Source organism: Cupressus sempervirens, chromosome 3 (assembly GCF_028749045.1).
Source record: "Cupressus sempervirens isolate cs-2001-9-10 chromosome 3, ASM2874904v1, whole genome shotgun sequence".
NCBI classification, from domain to species: Eukaryota; Viridiplantae; Streptophyta; class Pinopsida; order Cupressales; family Cupressaceae; genus Cupressus; species Cupressus sempervirens.
The window spans coordinates 805398361-805416915 of NC_143120.1; the positions used below are offsets into that span (position 1 = coordinate 805398361).

General features: G+C 33.3%; 1 protein-coding gene across 1 annotated transcript; it reads right to left on the reverse strand.

Annotated features, from left to right (window-relative positions):
- Window positions 1-16089: 16089 nt before the first annotated feature.
- Window positions 16090-18119, reverse strand: LOC149569251 (putative pectate lyase 22). Its single transcript, XM_089816852.1, has 5 exons — window positions 18019-18119; window positions 17069-17699; window positions 16652-16755; window positions 16411-16540; window positions 16090-16311 (listed from the first exon to the last, which is right to left on the reverse strand). The coding sequence occupies exons 1-5, from the start codon at window positions 18117-18119 to the stop codon at window positions 16090-16092; spliced, it is 1188 nt and encodes a 395-aa protein (XP_089672978.1).
- Between the last annotated feature and the right edge of the window lie 436 nt (window positions 18120-18555).

Genomic DNA, 18555 nt, shown 5'->3' on the forward strand with positions numbered 1-18555 from the left:
GAACTTCTCTCTTAGACATCTTGGTCTTTCTACTTCTAGTACCTTTAAACTAAATTAGCAAATGGCTCTGATACCAATTGTTAGAAATACTTTAGAATAACTAAGAGGAGGGTGAATCAGTTATTTAAGGTCTGAATATCCTAATAAAACTTGTTCACTAAGTATAGTGAGCCCATTTAAACTAGCCATGCATCCAAGCTAAACATTCTTCTTAGCAAGTTACTATAAAATCATCATATAGGAATAAGACATGAAAGATCAACACATAACATAGTGGTTTATGTGGAAAACCAATTTGGAAAAAACCACCAGTAACATGCTACTCCTTTTGTCACTCTTCTAAAGTGATGCACTGTGAAAGGCCTGCCTTGTTAAAGGCTACAAAACACACTGTTAAATGTGACTCGATTAAGGGATTTCAACCACCCTATTAGAAGTGGGCCTAGTTAAAAGACTTTAGAACATTCTTCCATTTCTTCCTCATCTTTTTGTTCAGGTGTCTCTTCTTATTCTGAAATGGGATGCTCAATAGTAAGGGCTTCTTTTTGTTGTTTTTATTTTTTATTTATATGTTGCTAGCTTCTCAACCTCCTTAAGAGTTGGGAATTCTTTACCTAAGGTTCCTTTGTACCTAAGATTTTCATATCACAGACAGATCCTACTATGTCAGCTAATCCTTGTAGCCTATCAAGGGTATCTTGCTTATGTTGAGTAACCATAGGATGAGGGCTAAGTTTTGGGGTTTCACTTCCCACTTTTCTTTTGGTCTTTAAGGCTTTTTCTTTTAGTAGGCTCAAGGTTTCAAACGCTACTTTTTAGAAGGGTTGGCTTCAAGGGTATTATTAACAGTAGGAGGTTTAGGGTCTTCTATATGGGTCTGGTTCACAAATGCATCCCATTCTAGAACCAGTTGAGCTAGACAAAGGTTGTGGTAAATAATGAGCTTAATTAACCCATGGTGAGCCAAGGAATCAACATGACCTTGATTATACTGGTCACAGGACCGCTTTAGGGAGCAAAATAGGTAATATGGAAGATTAACAAGAACACCATATCATAAATGTAACATGAGGCAAAAATGGTGGGCAAATACATACTTGTAGCTTCCTTCACAGGTGATATAATGAATTAAAAACTTTGCAATAGCATCCCATGGTTCTAGAAGTGATTTATGTGCTACCCCTTGCCCCTGGATGTTCTCAACTAATTCTACTTGCTAAAGAAACTACTTTTTGTGGGGCTTTAAATCTATAACCCTTGATGATGGATTAGGAAAGAAATGGTCACCAATTTGAGGTAGACTGGTGACCTTTGCAATTGTCTATAAATTCAGAGGAAACTATAGCCCCAAACAGTAGCATGAGTTCCCTAAAATCTCGAAGAAAACTCTACGCTATGGTTGCATCAAATCCACATGAGTGTTTAAAGAAATTTGTCCATCTAGCATGAGAAAAAAATTTCAAGGCTTCCTCATCAGCATATAACTTATCCAAGGACTCTAGTTCAAAGCAAAGATGTTTTCCCCCATGACAATAGGCGACAGAGTTTGAACAAGTTTAACACAGTAGAAAACAAAAAAAAGGCTATGACAAAAATGACAGGAAATATGAAATGATTTTAGCAATAGAGAGAATGATACCATCAAAATTAGTAATAATGGTAAGATAAGCTTAATAAATTTTTAGGACAGAAAAAACTCATGTAAGAAGTGACCTAGCACAGAACCCACAAATGCTTAATAATGGAAAGGAGCATGTAATTAATGTTGTGGAAATGATGACGCAAAAGGACTTACATGGAAATGATGACCTCGTATAGAACCCCTCTAACTTAAGTGGTTGATCCGTCCCAGTCATGCCAAGTAATCATCAAAAAAATAAAATACATAAAATAAAGCATAAGGTGAGAAAATACTTCCTAATGTGATGACAGCGAGGAAGGAAGATTGGAAGTCATCAACAAATCCAAGGAGGTTGTCTCATCAAGGAAAATAAGGAACTGCCAACTGCAAGGAAAGAGACAGCAAGCACGTGAGGAGTAAATAAAATCTGTCATAAAAAGATTTGCAAACAAACGATCACCAAAGAAAAGAGACACATGGTAGTGTAGGCCACTAGAAAGCTCTGAGTGATAAGAGGGTCAGGAGGAAGGGACACCCAGAGAATGGTGACAAGAACAAAGAGACCTCCTATTGCAACCATCAGAGTGAATTGCTAGGAGTGTTTTTTGAACTCTGTGTTTTTTTTTTTTTTTAATTTAAATTTTATGACACTAGACCACCAAGAAATCAGTTTTTAATCAAGTGTTTCTTGGAAGCATTGGTGAACCAGTTTTCACTATCAAGAAATTTGGCAACTACAAGTCACTGGATTACCCAGTTTTCAACAAGTAGTTGGCCAACAATGCTAGAGAACTAGTTTTAATTGTTGGATCTTTTCGCTCTATATATATATATATATTCTATCAATGTTGAAGGAGACCAAAGGGAACCATGGTCAGTTCCTTGGCAGTTTCCAAAAAGAAAGCTTCCTTTGAGAGAGGCTTCTTATATAGCTTCAACTGATGACCACTAACGAGGAGCTTGCAACATTCAAAGTCCATAGTGTAGAGCTGAACTGCACCATTTTCATATACATGCTCAATTTTGAAAGGTCTGAGCCATCTTGTATGAAATTTGCCTTTAAAATCCTAGAATCAAGAGTCATATAGAAGTGCCCAATCACCAAGCTGAAAAGAATGCTGACGAATGTGTTTGTCATGCCACAGTGCTCGTTGATTTTGAACAAGTTCAATATGAAGAAGTGCTTCTTGATGTAATTCATCAAGCGAGTGGAGTTTTGTTAGATGTTCCTTTTGAGCATTAGAGAGACTCAGTCTGAGTTGAACAACAGTTCGAAGAGTCTTAATATCAAACTCAATAGGAAGTACAACCTTATTACCATAAACTAATTCATAAGGGGTCAGACAAATGGTGGTCTTCCACATAGTATGATAGGCCCACATAGCTTCAGGAAGTCATGTGGCCCAATCACACTTATGAAGTGCAACAGTTTTAGTAAGAATATCCTCCAGTTCCTAATTAGTTACCTTGACTTGTCCATTTTCTTGAGGATGATAAGGTGACAATTTTCTATGGAAAATCTCATATTCTTTGATTAATACAGCAATGAGGTCTAAAATGAACTGAGGTCCTTGATCACTAGTGATCTCACATGGAACACCAAAGTGAGTAAAGATCTTAGAATGTAAGAATTCAGCAGCTTTGGTATCTTGAGCATGCTTAAGTGTACTCACCTCAACTCACTTTGTGACATAATCTATACAAACAAGAATATATTCCTTGTTTTTGGAAGGTGGGTTGATAGGTCCAACAAAATCAAGACCCCATTTTTCAAAAGGTTCAATAGAAAGCTGAGGGTGAAGTGGCATCTCATCTTATCGTATAGGATGACTCATGTGTTGGCATTGGTCACAATGTTGAACATAATGTTCGTAATCCTTATGGAGCATAGGCCAGTAATAACCTATAGTTAGAATCTTTTGAGTAGTTCGTTGAGTAGCAAAGTGTCCTCTACAAGGTTCAGTATGACAGGCAAAAAGAATATCAAAGATGTCTTCCTCAAGAATGCAACAGCACATGATGTTATCAATTTCAGTACAGAATAGAAGACCATTGATCCAAGTATATTGTCCACTAAGGCCTACCAACTTACAATGCTGACAAGGAGAGAAGTGCGGTGGAAATTTGCATGTAACTAAATAGTTGGCAATGTCAGTATACCATAGAATTTTTGTAGAGATCGCAAAGAGGTGTTCATCAGGGAATGAATCATCAACAAGAATAACTTCATTATCAGACTATCGTAACTGGGACAAGGAATCTACAACCACATTTTCTCAACCAAGCTTATCAAGTATAGTGACATCAAATTCTTGTAAGAAAAGAAACCATCTAATAACCCTACCAGTTACTATAGGTTTATTCATCAAAAATTGAATTGCTGAATGATCAGTATGAAAAAACACCTTATAACAAGTAATGTAGTGTTAAATTTTATTTATAGCATAAACAATAGGTAAAAATTATTTTTAGTTATTGTATAATTTACCTCAGCACCAGTGAAGTTCTTGTTGATGTAGTAGATTGAATAGAAGAGGTTGTCCTACTTTTGTCCAAGTATTGCTCCCATTGAGAAGTCAGAAGCTTCAATGTGAATATGGAATGGTAATTCCCAATTAGGACATCTAAGAATAGGAGTAGTTACCAACTTAGTCTTAGTGGTTTCAAAGGCCTCTTGACATTCGGGGGTCCAAGTGAAAACAACATCTTTAGCTAACAACTCAAATAGAGGAGAAGCAATATTACTAAAGTTTTGAATAAATCTTTTGTAATATCTAGCATGACCAAGGAAAATTTGAACATATTTTTGTGTTGAAGGTGTGGGGAGGTCTTGAATTATTTGGATCTTTTGGGATCAACTTCTATACCTTTTGATGAGATTAAATGACCTAAAACAATTCCCTCTATCATCAACATATGAAATTTCTCATGGCTTAGGGACAAATTAGTGTCGATACATCGCTTGAGCACTTTCTCTAAGTTGTCTTTAGCTTCATCAAAGGTATTTCCATGAACAATAAAATCATCCATATAAACTTCTACACAATCATTAACTAGATCAGCAAAGATTCTTAATACTACACATTGGAATATTTAAGGATCATTACATAACCCAAAAGGAAGAACATTGTATGCAAAGGTTCCCCATGGGCAAGTAAAGGTAGTTTTGTCTTGATCTTTTGGGAAAATGTGGATCTGATTGTACCTACTAAATCCATCCAAGAAGGAGAAGAATCACTGCCCTACAAGAGTATCCAAGACTTGATCAATAAAGGGTAATGGAAAATGATCTTTCTTAGTAGCCTTATTTAAAGCTTGATAATCAACACAAATATGCCACTTACCATTTTTCTTTGGAACGACAACCAAAGGAGATACCCACCAACTAATCGAAATTGGATAAATGAAACCAACATTCAAAATTTTTTGGAGATACTCTTTGACAATATCATGCAAGGCAGGATTGAGTCAATGTTGTGGTTGTCAAACTAGGCGACTTCCTTCTTCAATGTAAATGTGATGGGTACAAGTATCAAGATGCATGTATGTTATTTAAGCATACTTATGAGATCATTAACCTAAGTTGGTGTTAACTATGGATTAATATTGAGGGTACACCTAGGTAGGATTTCTATAGGTTCTGATGATGTAGGTCTTGATGATGTTTTTGGTTTTTCCAAAGACAATAATGGGCTATACGAACATTGATGTGGTAGGAGCTGATGTAATGTGAGGAAATGTTGAATAGATCTAAGATGGCCAACTAAAGAAAAATTCCCAAAAGGATAGTCAACAGTTGCATGAGAGGGGAAAACCATAGTTTCTAGGATATCATTAGACTCATACCTATTCTAGAGAAAATTGACCATGATGGTCTCATCAGTTAGGTCTTTAGAATACTGTACTTGCTCAATGCTAAGGACTAGAACATAATCATCTGAATCACTACCAACCTAGGTTGGGTCCTCAGTGTCCAATAATGGTTGAGGAGGAGGATATAAGGTCAACTCTTTTATTTGCTGACCATTAGAAATAATCATGTTTCCTGACCTACAATTAATGTGGGCATTAGCTGCTGCTAACCAAGGTCTTCCAAGAATGAGAGGATATCCCCCCAACTTAGCTTTGGGCTTAAGGATCATAAAATCAATTGGATAATCCCAACTATCAATGGAAAAAATGACATCTTCTATAACCCCTTTTGGTCTGACTAAGGATTGATCAGCCATTTGAAGCACTATAGGAGTCATTCTAAGTCCCTCTAAGGATAATTTTATTTTTGTTTCATTTATCATTACATTTATAGTACCACCTAAATCCACAAGTGTATTAGGAATAAAAATTGTATCGATACTTACTTGGATGATAGGACTACCATGATATGCATATTTTGGAATGTTGATATTTCCCAACATTAATTCTGTGAGTTGTCCAATAACTTGAACAGTTTTTGGATCCTTCTTTTTCTAGTGTCGGGTACATAATTCCCATAACATCTTGTTGTATACTAGCACATCCTTGAGAGCTTGAAAAAGGGGAATTTTGATGTTAACATTGCGTAATACATTTTAAATGTCAAACTCAAAATGTGTTTGTTCTTTAAGTGTTGGCTTATGAATGAATCGATCGGGAAAGGGAGGTTTTTTCTTAGACTCCTCTTTAGGTTCATCTAGGACCTCTATGATAGTAGGTCCTTTAAGAGCTTTCCTAGATCTGAGGTGTACACCATCCAACTCAACTGTGTTAACAAGATAGGTGGGTAAATTAGTCACTTCACTATGATAGATTGGTTGAGGAGGTTTATTATTAGGATTTGGATTGAGTTGGCATGGACGTGAGTTTAGGTAGTTGTGGCAGATTTGAAGGTGGATTCGAAGAAGATGGAGGTATGGGAGGAAGAAATTGTTGAGGTTGTTGATAGGGGCTTATTATTGGTGGTGGAGGAAAGGACTATTATGGAAGATAGGGTTGCATATAAGGCTGTAAAGATAGATATGATGATTGTGGAGGTGGATACGAAGGTTTCGGCCTCCATGTTTGATGCCATGGTTGCATACTAGGTTGAAAAATTTGGGGCCATTGTGGATAAGGTTGAGGTTGTTGATAACCTCCATACCATGGACCTTGGTTAGGGAATTGTTGAGGTGGTCTAGAAAAGTATTCATTAGAGAACCCTCTAGGTAAAAATTGGTGTCATGGAGCCATATAATAAATCGGTTCTTTAGTATATTCCATAGGAATCATCCCTTCAAGAAGAGGTCATAGCATTGAAGTCTTACTAGCGTCCTTGAGTGATGTTACATGAGTTTGATTATAAGGGCAATCTTCTGGTCCATGCTTCTTATGACAAGTTGGACAATATACTGCCAAGGCCTTTTCAGCATCCTCATGTTTCCTGCAAGAATACAACATGTCAATTTGTTTGCCCATATGATTTAATAAGTCAATTTTAAGATCTTCAAGTAAATTACCAATTTCACATTTAGAAATACCTAATGTATTACCCATAGTGAAAAACTTACTTGAATTCCCATGAATAGATCGATGAGACCACGAATAGTTTATTGCATATATCACAAATATCTTCAAAGGACATTTTAGAAATATCACCTTTTCCAATCAAATTTAAGGCATCCATGGTTTCATTGAAAATCCCTCTTAAGAAAATCATCTTGATGGTTTCTTAAGTTAAATTAGGATGCCATGAGTTTTGTAAACTAAAGGCAAAATGTTCCAAGAAATCTTCAATTGACTCTTCTTCTCGTTGATTCATGTGAAAGACTTCATCCCATACTTCCTTGGTCTTATAGTACTCCTGATATTTGGATAGAAAAGCATCTTTCATTTGGTTCCATGTTCTAATGTCCCTAAGACTCATAAACCATTATAATGCAGCATCCTTCAAAGTAGCTAGAAATAGCTTTAGTTTTTGTGCATCACTTTAATAATCATAGCTATTAAAAAGGACATCAAATTCAAATAGGAACATATCAGGATCTTTAGAGGTTGATCCTCTAAATATGGGAAGTGCAGAGTGAGGGATGTTTTTCAAAGGGGCATCTTCTATAGGAGGCTAAATAGGGAACTCAAAGGTCATATTGTGTTGAACCATTTCATTCCTATTGTTTCCAACATTATTTCCTCCTACGTTGTTGTTTTTTACATTGTCAGCCATGACTTCTTCCAAAACTTTGGTTGCCCAAGGTGTAAAATATGTTTTAAAGGGTTGTTCCTGAGGTTCTAGAGGCTTACTACATCTAATTTTGTATGACTTTGTGAGCTGATCAGCAATTTCAGAAGGTGTAGTAGGAGAGGTGAAATGAGAAGATGGTTGTCTTTTAACTTTGCTACTTGGTTTGATTTCAATAATTGATGGACTTTTCTCTTTTCATGGTTTTTGAATTTTTGAACTACCTACGAATTCCTTCTTAACAAATCTACCTTGACTATCTCTAAGCCTATTCATGCACCTAAATGATTTACTGCAGTGGAAACCAAAGGTACTATCCTAAGCAAGGTTGATAATTGCTCAAGACTTCTCAAGGGCTCACTATTCCTATCTTGACTCGTTAAAGTTTCATGCCTTTAATATCTCTCACTGGTGATAGTGCCAAAAATGTTGGGTAAAAGTGAGGTTCAACTTGATGGTATATGATTGAATCAACAATGCCCTAAAAATGTGAATCCAGGATTCGTACACTTGTGAGAGATATAACAGCTATTTGCACAAGGGGTGAGAATAATAAATCAAGAGGTTTATGAATGAAAATTGCTACTTGCTAATAAATTGAATTGTCTAAATTACCACACACCTAAGATTACTTTTGCAAATGGATGATAATCTAAAGTTCACACCTTTAAACAATTAAACACAATGTAGTTATGAATGCTATTAACACACCTCTAAACAATTAAATACACTTCTCTAAACAATTAATCACAATGTCTTTATGAATGCTTATTGCAAACTTTTTGTTTGATTAAAAGTTGGTTTAATTAAGAGTTGTATTCTGCTTAGATTGTGACAAGAGATTTAAATGCGACAGGAGTTTGATTGCAATAGTTTGGTTCTAAATATAGATTGTGGCAAGAAGTATGATGAGTGATGATAGAGAGTATTACGAATGGCAACAGGAAGTTGTAAGTATTATGAGCATTATGGTTCACTAACTGAATGGATGTGGTAGGAAGAATGCAGAAAATAGTATTATGAGTACCAAGGTTCAATACATGGGTGGATGCGATAGTAAGAATGTAGCAGACCATATTCTATAATGAATTTATGTATTAGTAGAATAATGATATATAATAGACAATTTCTTCATAAGACTATCACAACCAATGACTCCATCAGACAATTGAATTCTTTATCAATCAACAAGCTTTGTATTGATTTGATTAGCAAACATATATATGGAAACTTCTTATAAATGTACATAGTCAAATCTGAAAAAAGCACATGAACTGATAATACTGAAATACTTACAAAGAAAACTATAGTAATCTCACCAAGTTTCCTGAGAGGGGGTCCTCCTCTGGTCTGCAAGGTGAGAGATATTCTGAAAACCATTTGCTACTAAAACATCGTGCTCTTAAAACTTTAGAGGTAATATAAACAGAGTATTTTCATATATCGTGTATGTCTTGTATTTTGATTCACATTTGCTTATATAGTCTAAAATGTTTAACCATATTGATAACTAAACTAGAATAGCCAGTGGTCTACTCCCCAAACATAGATAAAGATTTGTTTTGGCCGCTGGCCACACATTGTTTACAAAACAACCTGGCTAAGATAATATATGGCCAACAAATAATCTGTTTAGCCATTCAAAGTTACTTGCTTAAAATAATATAGCAAAACTACAACATTCAAACTGTTCCTCCAATCTAAACAGCTGACTCCATACTTTGCATCCTAAGTTCCTGTAGCCAAATGAATCAAAATGTATCAATATTTATGCATTAACCATCCATTCTTCAAGAAATATTTCAAACCTTAAGACTTTATTAAATGCATTATATTCCTTAATAATTAATGGCATGACACGGGTTAGGGCAGGCCTAAGACAAGGCAAAATCACATAAATAATGTAAAAAAAACAAAGCAATTTGCACACCCATCACCTATCATGGATATGACACCAAAATAGTTAGGATAAGCCACTGAGCTACTTGATACATTAGGATAGAGAATTATCAAGACTATGATCGAGTTGGTAATAGAATTTGAAAGATATATCATTGCATTATGCCACCTCAAACATGTATGGAGTCAAATTCTAGCACATCAAGAAAAAGTACAAAAGTATTTCCGATAAGATAAGAACAAGTGTTGTACACCAAAACCATACAATGTTTGATATGATCTTTAGCATTACTTCCAAAAAAGGGAGAGAACTAGACTAAATAGAATTTCTTAAAGAGGGAGGGTAAAGAGAAAGAGAGAAATATTTGACAAGTAAAAAAAAAAGGAGGAGAGCTATATGATCAACATAATTATACAAGAAAAAGAGTAAACATAAGAAAGGGGGGAGTGATATAATTGGTAAAATACAATAGGTATGATAGAAAGAATACAAACAAAAAAAATTAACACATTTTTTCCATCAATGTTGAAGAAGGATTATTACTTGAAAAAATCCTCTATAGGTTATCAATGAAAACTTTGAGTATAGTTTCCATTTCTAGAAAATTACAAAGGAGTAATAGATTACTATTGAGAAGTTGAGTCAATAAGATAATAGATTAAGTAGATAGTTAAATATTAACTAAGCCATATCAAAGAATAGAAAACAATATTAGAAAAGGAAAGAAGGAGAATGTTATCAGATAATTATATGGCTCTTGGTATAAAAATATGTAGAAAGATAATTGGTACAAAGGAATAATACAATGTTTGATATGATCTTTCCCATTACTTCCAAAAAAGGGGGAGAACTAGAGTAAATACAATTTCTTAAAGAGGGAGAGTAAAGAGAAAGAGTAAATGATTTAACAAGTAAAACAAAAAGGAGAACTATAAAATCAACATAATTATACAAGAATAAGAGTAAAGAGTAAAGAATAAGAAAGTCAGGAGTGGTATAATTTGTCAAATACAATAGGTATGATAGAAAGAATACAAACAAAAAAATTTGACACATTTTTTCCATAAATGTTGAAGGGGGGTTATTACTTGAAAACTTTCTCTAGAGGTTATTAATGAAGACTTTGATTATAGTTTCCATTGCTATAAATTTTTAAAAGGAGAAATAGGTCACTATTGAGAAATTGAGTCAATAGGATAATGTGTTAAGTAGATAGTTAAACAACTAAGCCATATCAAAGAATAGAAGACACTATTAGAAAAGGAAAGAAGGAGAATGTTATCAGATAATTATATGGTTATTGGTATACAAGATATGTACAAAGATAATTGGTATAAAGGAATAATATTAGAGCCAAGGAACACTATTAGTAAACTATAAACTAAACAAAATGTAAATGAAGGAATAGTTTGGGAAATTAGAGGCACAATCATCAAAGGAGGAAATTCATTGAATTTGTACAAAAGAAGAAGGGAAGGACATGAGTCAAGAAATCATAAAAAATAGTTTATTATAGAAATAGGATGACTTGATTTTTGAATTCAAGGAAGGCCAAGAAAATGAAAATATTTTTTAATCAAGGGCAAAAAAGAAATATTTTAAAATGACATCTAAGGTAAAAAAAAATGGTTTATAGAAGATTTCTGAGGAATTTTCATGGAACCCTAAATAGGTTTAGGAAAGTGTAAAAGGAAAAGGACAAGGAAGGTTATATAGGTGATATAGAAAACAAGCCAAAGGTTAAAAAAGGAGCAAAAAAGGGTTACAAAATTGAGGAGCAATCACAAAGAAAAGAAGTTGAAGAAAAAGGGAAGATATTAAGTAATTTGACAAGCCTTAGGAGAAAATGATCATAGGCCGAAACTCTTGTTGACATATTCTTATAAGTTTAGAAACAATATTGTGAAATTATTTAACCTAGTAGTTTTTAACTAGCCTTGGAAGTTATATTTGGAAAAAAATTTAAATCCTTTAACATGTTGAACACTACATAAGGGGATAAAATATTTTAATAGAGTAGTACCTTAAAGGACTATAAATTCTTCTAATTAGGTACCAATCACTCCTAACATGTTGAAGTCACTCAAAATATAACATTATTGTAAGCCCTTAATCAAGCACCTTATTACTATAGTGATTAGTTGTGGGTACCATCCCCACTACAATTTTTCTCTCTAACCAATGGTTTTCTTTGAGACCAACCTATGTTTTGTTAAGTGTTATGTGTTTAATTGTTCATGTTACATGTTGATTACTCAAAAAAATTTACAATTCAATAATAGGTAACAAGTTACTACATATCGATAAATCAGTTGATTGATTAATATCGGTGAAACAAAATTTACGTTCACCAGTTTATGATTAAAATGATAAATAGTAAGAAAAATGTTTAATAATAATTCACCCCCAGCACCTCCAAACCCCCATCCCCTCTCCCCCCATCAAGTACCTCACTTAAATCTTTCCAATAGTGTAGACCTCCAAAGTAATTTTCTAGGCTATTCTAAAGAAAAATTATTAGGCATTAAAGAACTATAGCCATCCTTGATAGAATAATCTCTAGATCTTGATTTAGTCCAAATTACTTCATCCTCCTTATAAGAAAATAACACCAACCTACTACTCAACTCTAAAACAAAATTACCTTTAATTTGCTAAGGATAATCCATATAATTGACACTTACATATAATAGAGGGGGTGATATTAGTGTAGTATAGAATCAACTAATCTCTAACTTTGTTACCTTAAAGAACCTTTAAAGACCCAAAAATGGAAAAGAACTCGGGGATAGAGGATAAAGACAGATGATTATTCCAACAATCCTTGCAATAATGAGTTTGAGACCCATCATGAATTAAGAAAGACAAATAGGGAAGGATAACATCTCAACATGAACAAATAAAATGTTCAATTATATACTATTTTCTAATTCTAGGAGAATTTTTAAAAGTCAATTTTTTATTTTGTAATAGAAATAATAAAAAATTATATAGATAAATTAGACTTCATAAAATTCCATACATAATGATGTCATCTACATCTATTTTTTAGAGATGAAATTATTATATATATTTGTTTTAAATTAAATTACTAACATTACTATAAAACCTTTATATCAAAAAGTTCATGAAATTTTTATGATTTTCTCCTTTTGTTTTCTATATTTCTTAGCGATTGCAAAAAAACATATATTCTTGGCATTGCTCTAGTGTTATTCACACCTAGGAATCATTGTGAGTGTTTTTATAATATCTTCCAAGTGGCAAACAAGATATTAATAAAAACCATATTAACATAAACTTACTCTACTATAGGCCTGAAATTTGATGGTCACCTCTAGCTGACATATAATTCTTCTATGACAGCTTGGTCATTTTAGTTCCTATGATTTTACTTTTTATTAAAATATTGAGTGTCATTTTTTTGAATAATTTATATTTTAAAAAAATCAAATAAAAATATTCAAAATTAATTATAATATACAATAAATTATATATTAAAAAATATTTTTCTAAAAAAATTAGAAAAAAATATAAATTAGTAATTAACAAAAAAAATTAAATTAGTTAAATAAATTTCTAAATATTACATTACATATTAATATTATAGATTTTTAATATATGAAAAAATAGAAACATGTATATTTAATGTTGATGTCAAATGATGATCACTAAATAATTATTAATAATAGAAGCATTCTAAATTTATATTAAAATATATAAATTAATTAATAATATTTAATCTATCATTTTAAAATATATAAATTAATTAAGAACGTGTATTTATATCAAAATTATTGATGTTGGTTTGTGTTGTTTATGAATATCATGGACGATTATGATGAGTTGATGTCTACACGGTTAACTCCTAGAATGATTATAAGGTGACCATAAATGGTATTACTTTTGAGATTAATGAGGAAGTTATTGCTTGAGCTTATGGTCCTTCTCTCGAAGGCACAAGTAGAAAAGGGTGACTAAAGATGCAGATGAGACAAGTATGAATTACTTATTTAAGGTGAACTAAGAGGTGGCCTTAACAGGGAGAATATTCTAGGCCCATGGAATGATGTCTTCTATTTAATCATGAAATACCTAACTCTAGAGGGCCGATACAAAGTTAGTTACTATTACTCCCTTTTGAACCAATTTCACTATCATGATTAAATATATTTTCCTTTCTTTAAATTATTGCATGATTTAGAGGCATCTAACATGGATGTTAGGAAGTGTAGGGAAGAAGGAAAAAATATACCATTATGCATTAGGGCCTCATTTTTTAGCTTTACAATTTTCACTATGCCATGTGCCCTCCTTGCAATATTATTTTTACCTACATTCCAAACTCCCATGTTATTACCTTGGATTTCCCTTCATCCAATAGTAGGAAACCCTCAACATCCTTTAAACCTAAGATGGAACTCGTTATTAACCTAGGTGAGATAGGAATTGAGTCCTATGTGGGGGAGGTGAAGATCTAATAGAATTGCTAATAAATCCAAAAAGAAAAGGTGGGAGGAAAAACATGATAGCCTAGAAGAGATAGACTCATTATCTAAGTCTAAGGGGAGTGGGGGAAAATGAACCCATGTCAAGAAAAAGCAAAAATCTAGGAAGAACTTCTTATTGAGGAAAATGAGGATACACCCCAGAATACTAAATAAGCCTCCCAAGAAAAAGACATCCATGTTAAGGCTACCTTTATTATGGGCATGATAGGTCTTATGACCAAGGATGATAATCCAGACAAAAATGATAACTCTCCCATGATTGTTGCTTTCCCTCTCAAGAAGCCGAAGGAGGACTCCCCTACTCCCCTCCCCTAAAGAAATCCCCTATTCAATCCTTGACCCCTTTTACTCGTCCAATGCACCCCCTATTTAGGATCCCCTCCCACTCCCCAATTTGGACAAAAATAGTTTTAAACATGTTGAAGATGAATCAAAGAATTTGTCGATCAAGCTAGAAAAATAGAAGAACTTGTTGATTGATTTAAACATGAGGTTCACCACTCTCATAGAGTTTTTTGTAAAAGTTATTCTGCAACAACTACTCTCTAGCTTCTCCAGTAGGAGAGAAGAAGAGATAATAAGGAGGAAGATGATGAGAGTGCCAAGAGACTCTACAGGTTCCTATTTGGAAAATCAATCTCCTCCTAATGAGAAGAAAGAATGATGGGTTGACCTCATTCTATGCTAATTTTTTAATTATTTTCATGATGGTTTTTATGATGGTTAAAATCTAGTCCTATGTTGCCAATATGAAAACTTTTTATATGGAATTTAATGCTAGTGGCTTATTTAGTTTTCTTTCTAGCAACTGGTATGACTAATTATTTTGATAGTAGATTGGTAAACCCTCAAAGGTACTCATTTTTTATGTTAATGGGTGGCTAATGTGTTGTTTATGATCTTGGTCAGTGAGTTGTTTGATTTGATAGTTTTTACATCATAAAGTAAAGTATTATATTATTTCTTAATAATATAAAGTATCATATTTATGGTTTTACAAACAAAAACAAAAACATGTCAATCAAAATTAGACCCTATTCCACTGTACTTCTTATTAAAAACAAAAAAAACTAGTGAGATTTTCAAATAATGAAAATGATACCTTTAGACTTTTAAAAAATAAAACTAGAATATTTAACAATCCTTTATCACAAAGTAATTTAGTTGCAATGTTTTGTGCATGTTAAGTTAGATTTTTAGTTTTTTTAAATAAAATACTATTGGGACTAATATATTGTTTAGTTCATGATTTAGAGCTTAATTTATTAGAGGGTGATATATCTTATAACATTTCAAAATATCCACAATTTAAACATTTATCTACACATGAGAGGGAGATTAGAAATTAAATCTAGAACATAAATTATGGATATAGGATATTATATGTTCTTGGCCTAATTTAGTGTATTTATGCTTGTAAGTTGAATTTTTAATTATTAAAAAAAAATTTGAGATGAATCTATAATACAGTAACTAGATTTTTTTTAAATAAATATAATTAAAATGAATCTATAACCCAGTTAATAAATTAGAACATTATTATATATAAAGTTGTTCTTCTTATTAAAAATAAATTAAAGATATAATTAGACGTCCAATTCATAACTTAGAGGCTAGTTTTTAATAAATTGATTCTTCTTACAACATTTAAGATAGATTTTATTTTTTTAATACATAAAAAGAATCTATACTCCATTCCATGAACTAGAGCTTAATTTTTAATATACGTATTCTTCTTATTTAAGATTTTGAAATATGTACAATAGATATTTATCCACCCACCATAGTCTAATCAAAAATTAGAATCCACAACCTACATTATATAAATAGGATTCCCAACACTTTTTGTATAGTACATGTTCTTGGTCTAGCATAGAGAGCCTTTTGTGCAGGTGAGAGCACCTGCAGTTGCAGTGATAGAGACCACAACAGATGATGGTCTTGCTGAAGTACTCGAAGCTTTGGCATAGCTTGAAGATGCTCCTGCCCCTGAAGCTGTAAAGAATGCCCCGTTCAACATCAGATCTCCCACTGATCTCCAATTCCAGCTACTCCATGTCCCCTCTGTTGCATTCTCACGCTTTGTCACCTGGACATCAGACATCAAGAGTATTCATTAACTATTCATTCATTAATTCTTTCTAGATACTTCAAATATTAGACAAGAGTTGGATATGAATATTTGTACCTCCTTGTGGGATGAGGCCAGGAATCTGTTGCCTTGACTGTTAATGGTGGGATTTGCACTTCCCCCAATGGCGTACTTTTCCCACTGAGCATAATCATTGTTCAACACATGGAAGTATCCATGTCGGCACCTGCATTTAGTAACATCAATGTTTTAGCCTTCAACAGTACAGAATAGAGATAATTTATACTTCAGTAAGTTTTATAAGCAAGGAAATTTTTTATTGAGATTTTATTATTACCTGGGCATACGCTGAACAAGCCCTTCTCCAAAGTGGTTGAATGCAACTGTTACTTGCATTTTAACGTCTTGGATATAGTCATCACTGTGTCCAAGAAGCATCACCTGTAATAAAAACGAGCTAGTCAATATTATATTTGAATATTTGATTTTCAATTAGGGCTACGGGTATCATAATATAATATAATATGAAAATAATTGTAAATCTGTCATTAAAGAAAATGATTCTATTGAGCTAAAAATAAGCTACAGTTCGTTTGGTTGTCATAATTAGTGATGGTGATGGTATACATAATAATAAAAATCATCCAGTCAGATATAAACTTATGGAGGAGACAATCCTTAACATCCATCTTATCAAACTATTTCTAGAAAAACAAAATCTACAACAAAGAAAATGATTATTTGAATTGAATACCTTGTTATGTTGAGTGAAATAATTGTTTGAAATGGTGATGGCAGTGGAGCCTCTGATGGCATCAATAAGTCCATCTGAACAATTTGATAATGAACAGTGGTCTATCCAAACCGCATTTCCCCCAAAGATGGAAATCCCATCTCCATCAGCCATTGTTCTATACCCATAATGTGTTGGCGAGCTCCTCACATTTGTATTCCCTGTTTGTATACAATCGCGAATATGGATTCCATGAACGATTATATTGCTCACATACTGAATTGTAATGCAAGCTCCATTTGCTATATGAACGTTGGCTCCTCTACCATCAATAGTCTTGTAACTGTTCATGATAAGCTCTTCCTTGAGCTGAATCACCATGTCTTGTTTGAAAATGATCCAGAGAGGCTCGGTTTGAATGACAGCATAGCGCAGAGTGCCGGGACGGGGAGTAACTGGGTCATCATTATTGGGATCAGTTACTGTGTAAAATTTGCCATTTTTACCTCCAATGGCGTTTTTACCAAATCCAATGGCACAGTCAGCCAGCCTCTTTCTGTTATTAACCCAGTTGGAATCACAACGCCAACAGTCATCAATTGGATTTCCAGTTCCACACGACAGCAAATTCCTTCTGGGTCTATTTAGTCTCCTGCACAACACCTCTTCATAATCAATAAATAATCTGATCAATTACTTATTAAGAGCAATACTTGAAAACTGAAGCATAAATGAATTATTCTATGGTTCAAGAAAGTAGAACATCTTTTTGATCGAATGATCTAAGAATCAGTTATATGAATGAAGTAGAGTTCTCTTATTATCATATACATCATGAATCTCTACCATTCCAATTAAAAATCTCATGCAAAACATACACTAGACACACACCAAGTCTGAAATCATATATTATTTTGGTTTAAAACAATACCACAACGTTATTGTGCGCTTGCTTAGAATGAAATTCATACCTTTCTACCATTTGAGCCACGAGCTCGGGCTTCTCAACATGATATTGAACACCATTTTCAGCCTTGCTCATATTTACAGAGGTTGCAAATGACCTCGCCATTATTGACTCTAAGAAAAATAGAGCAACTAAAAGAAACAATGGCTGAAAGACTTGATTGGTGGCCATTTTTGTTGAGAAAAGACTTGCAAATGGCTATATGACATGTTAACGATTGAGCCTCTCTTATATAGAAATTCACCCAATATCGTTACATGCAAGTTATCCCGAATAGTATAGCCGTTAGACATTTTCCATAGTCTAAAAACAACAATACCTTGAAATCAATTGCTGCATGGAAACTGAAAAAGTTCGGTATTTTTAACTGTATTTTTCAGTATGCTGCAATAAAACATTCTGAAACTTGTCATCAAAGTATCCCTTCCATGATAAGGCCAACGTAGAAAATTGGCATGGCAACGTGATTCTAATTGTTAATAATTTTTGAAGCAATATACGGCATGAGTTTGAACCCGGATTCACATTCTAGAAGAGAGAC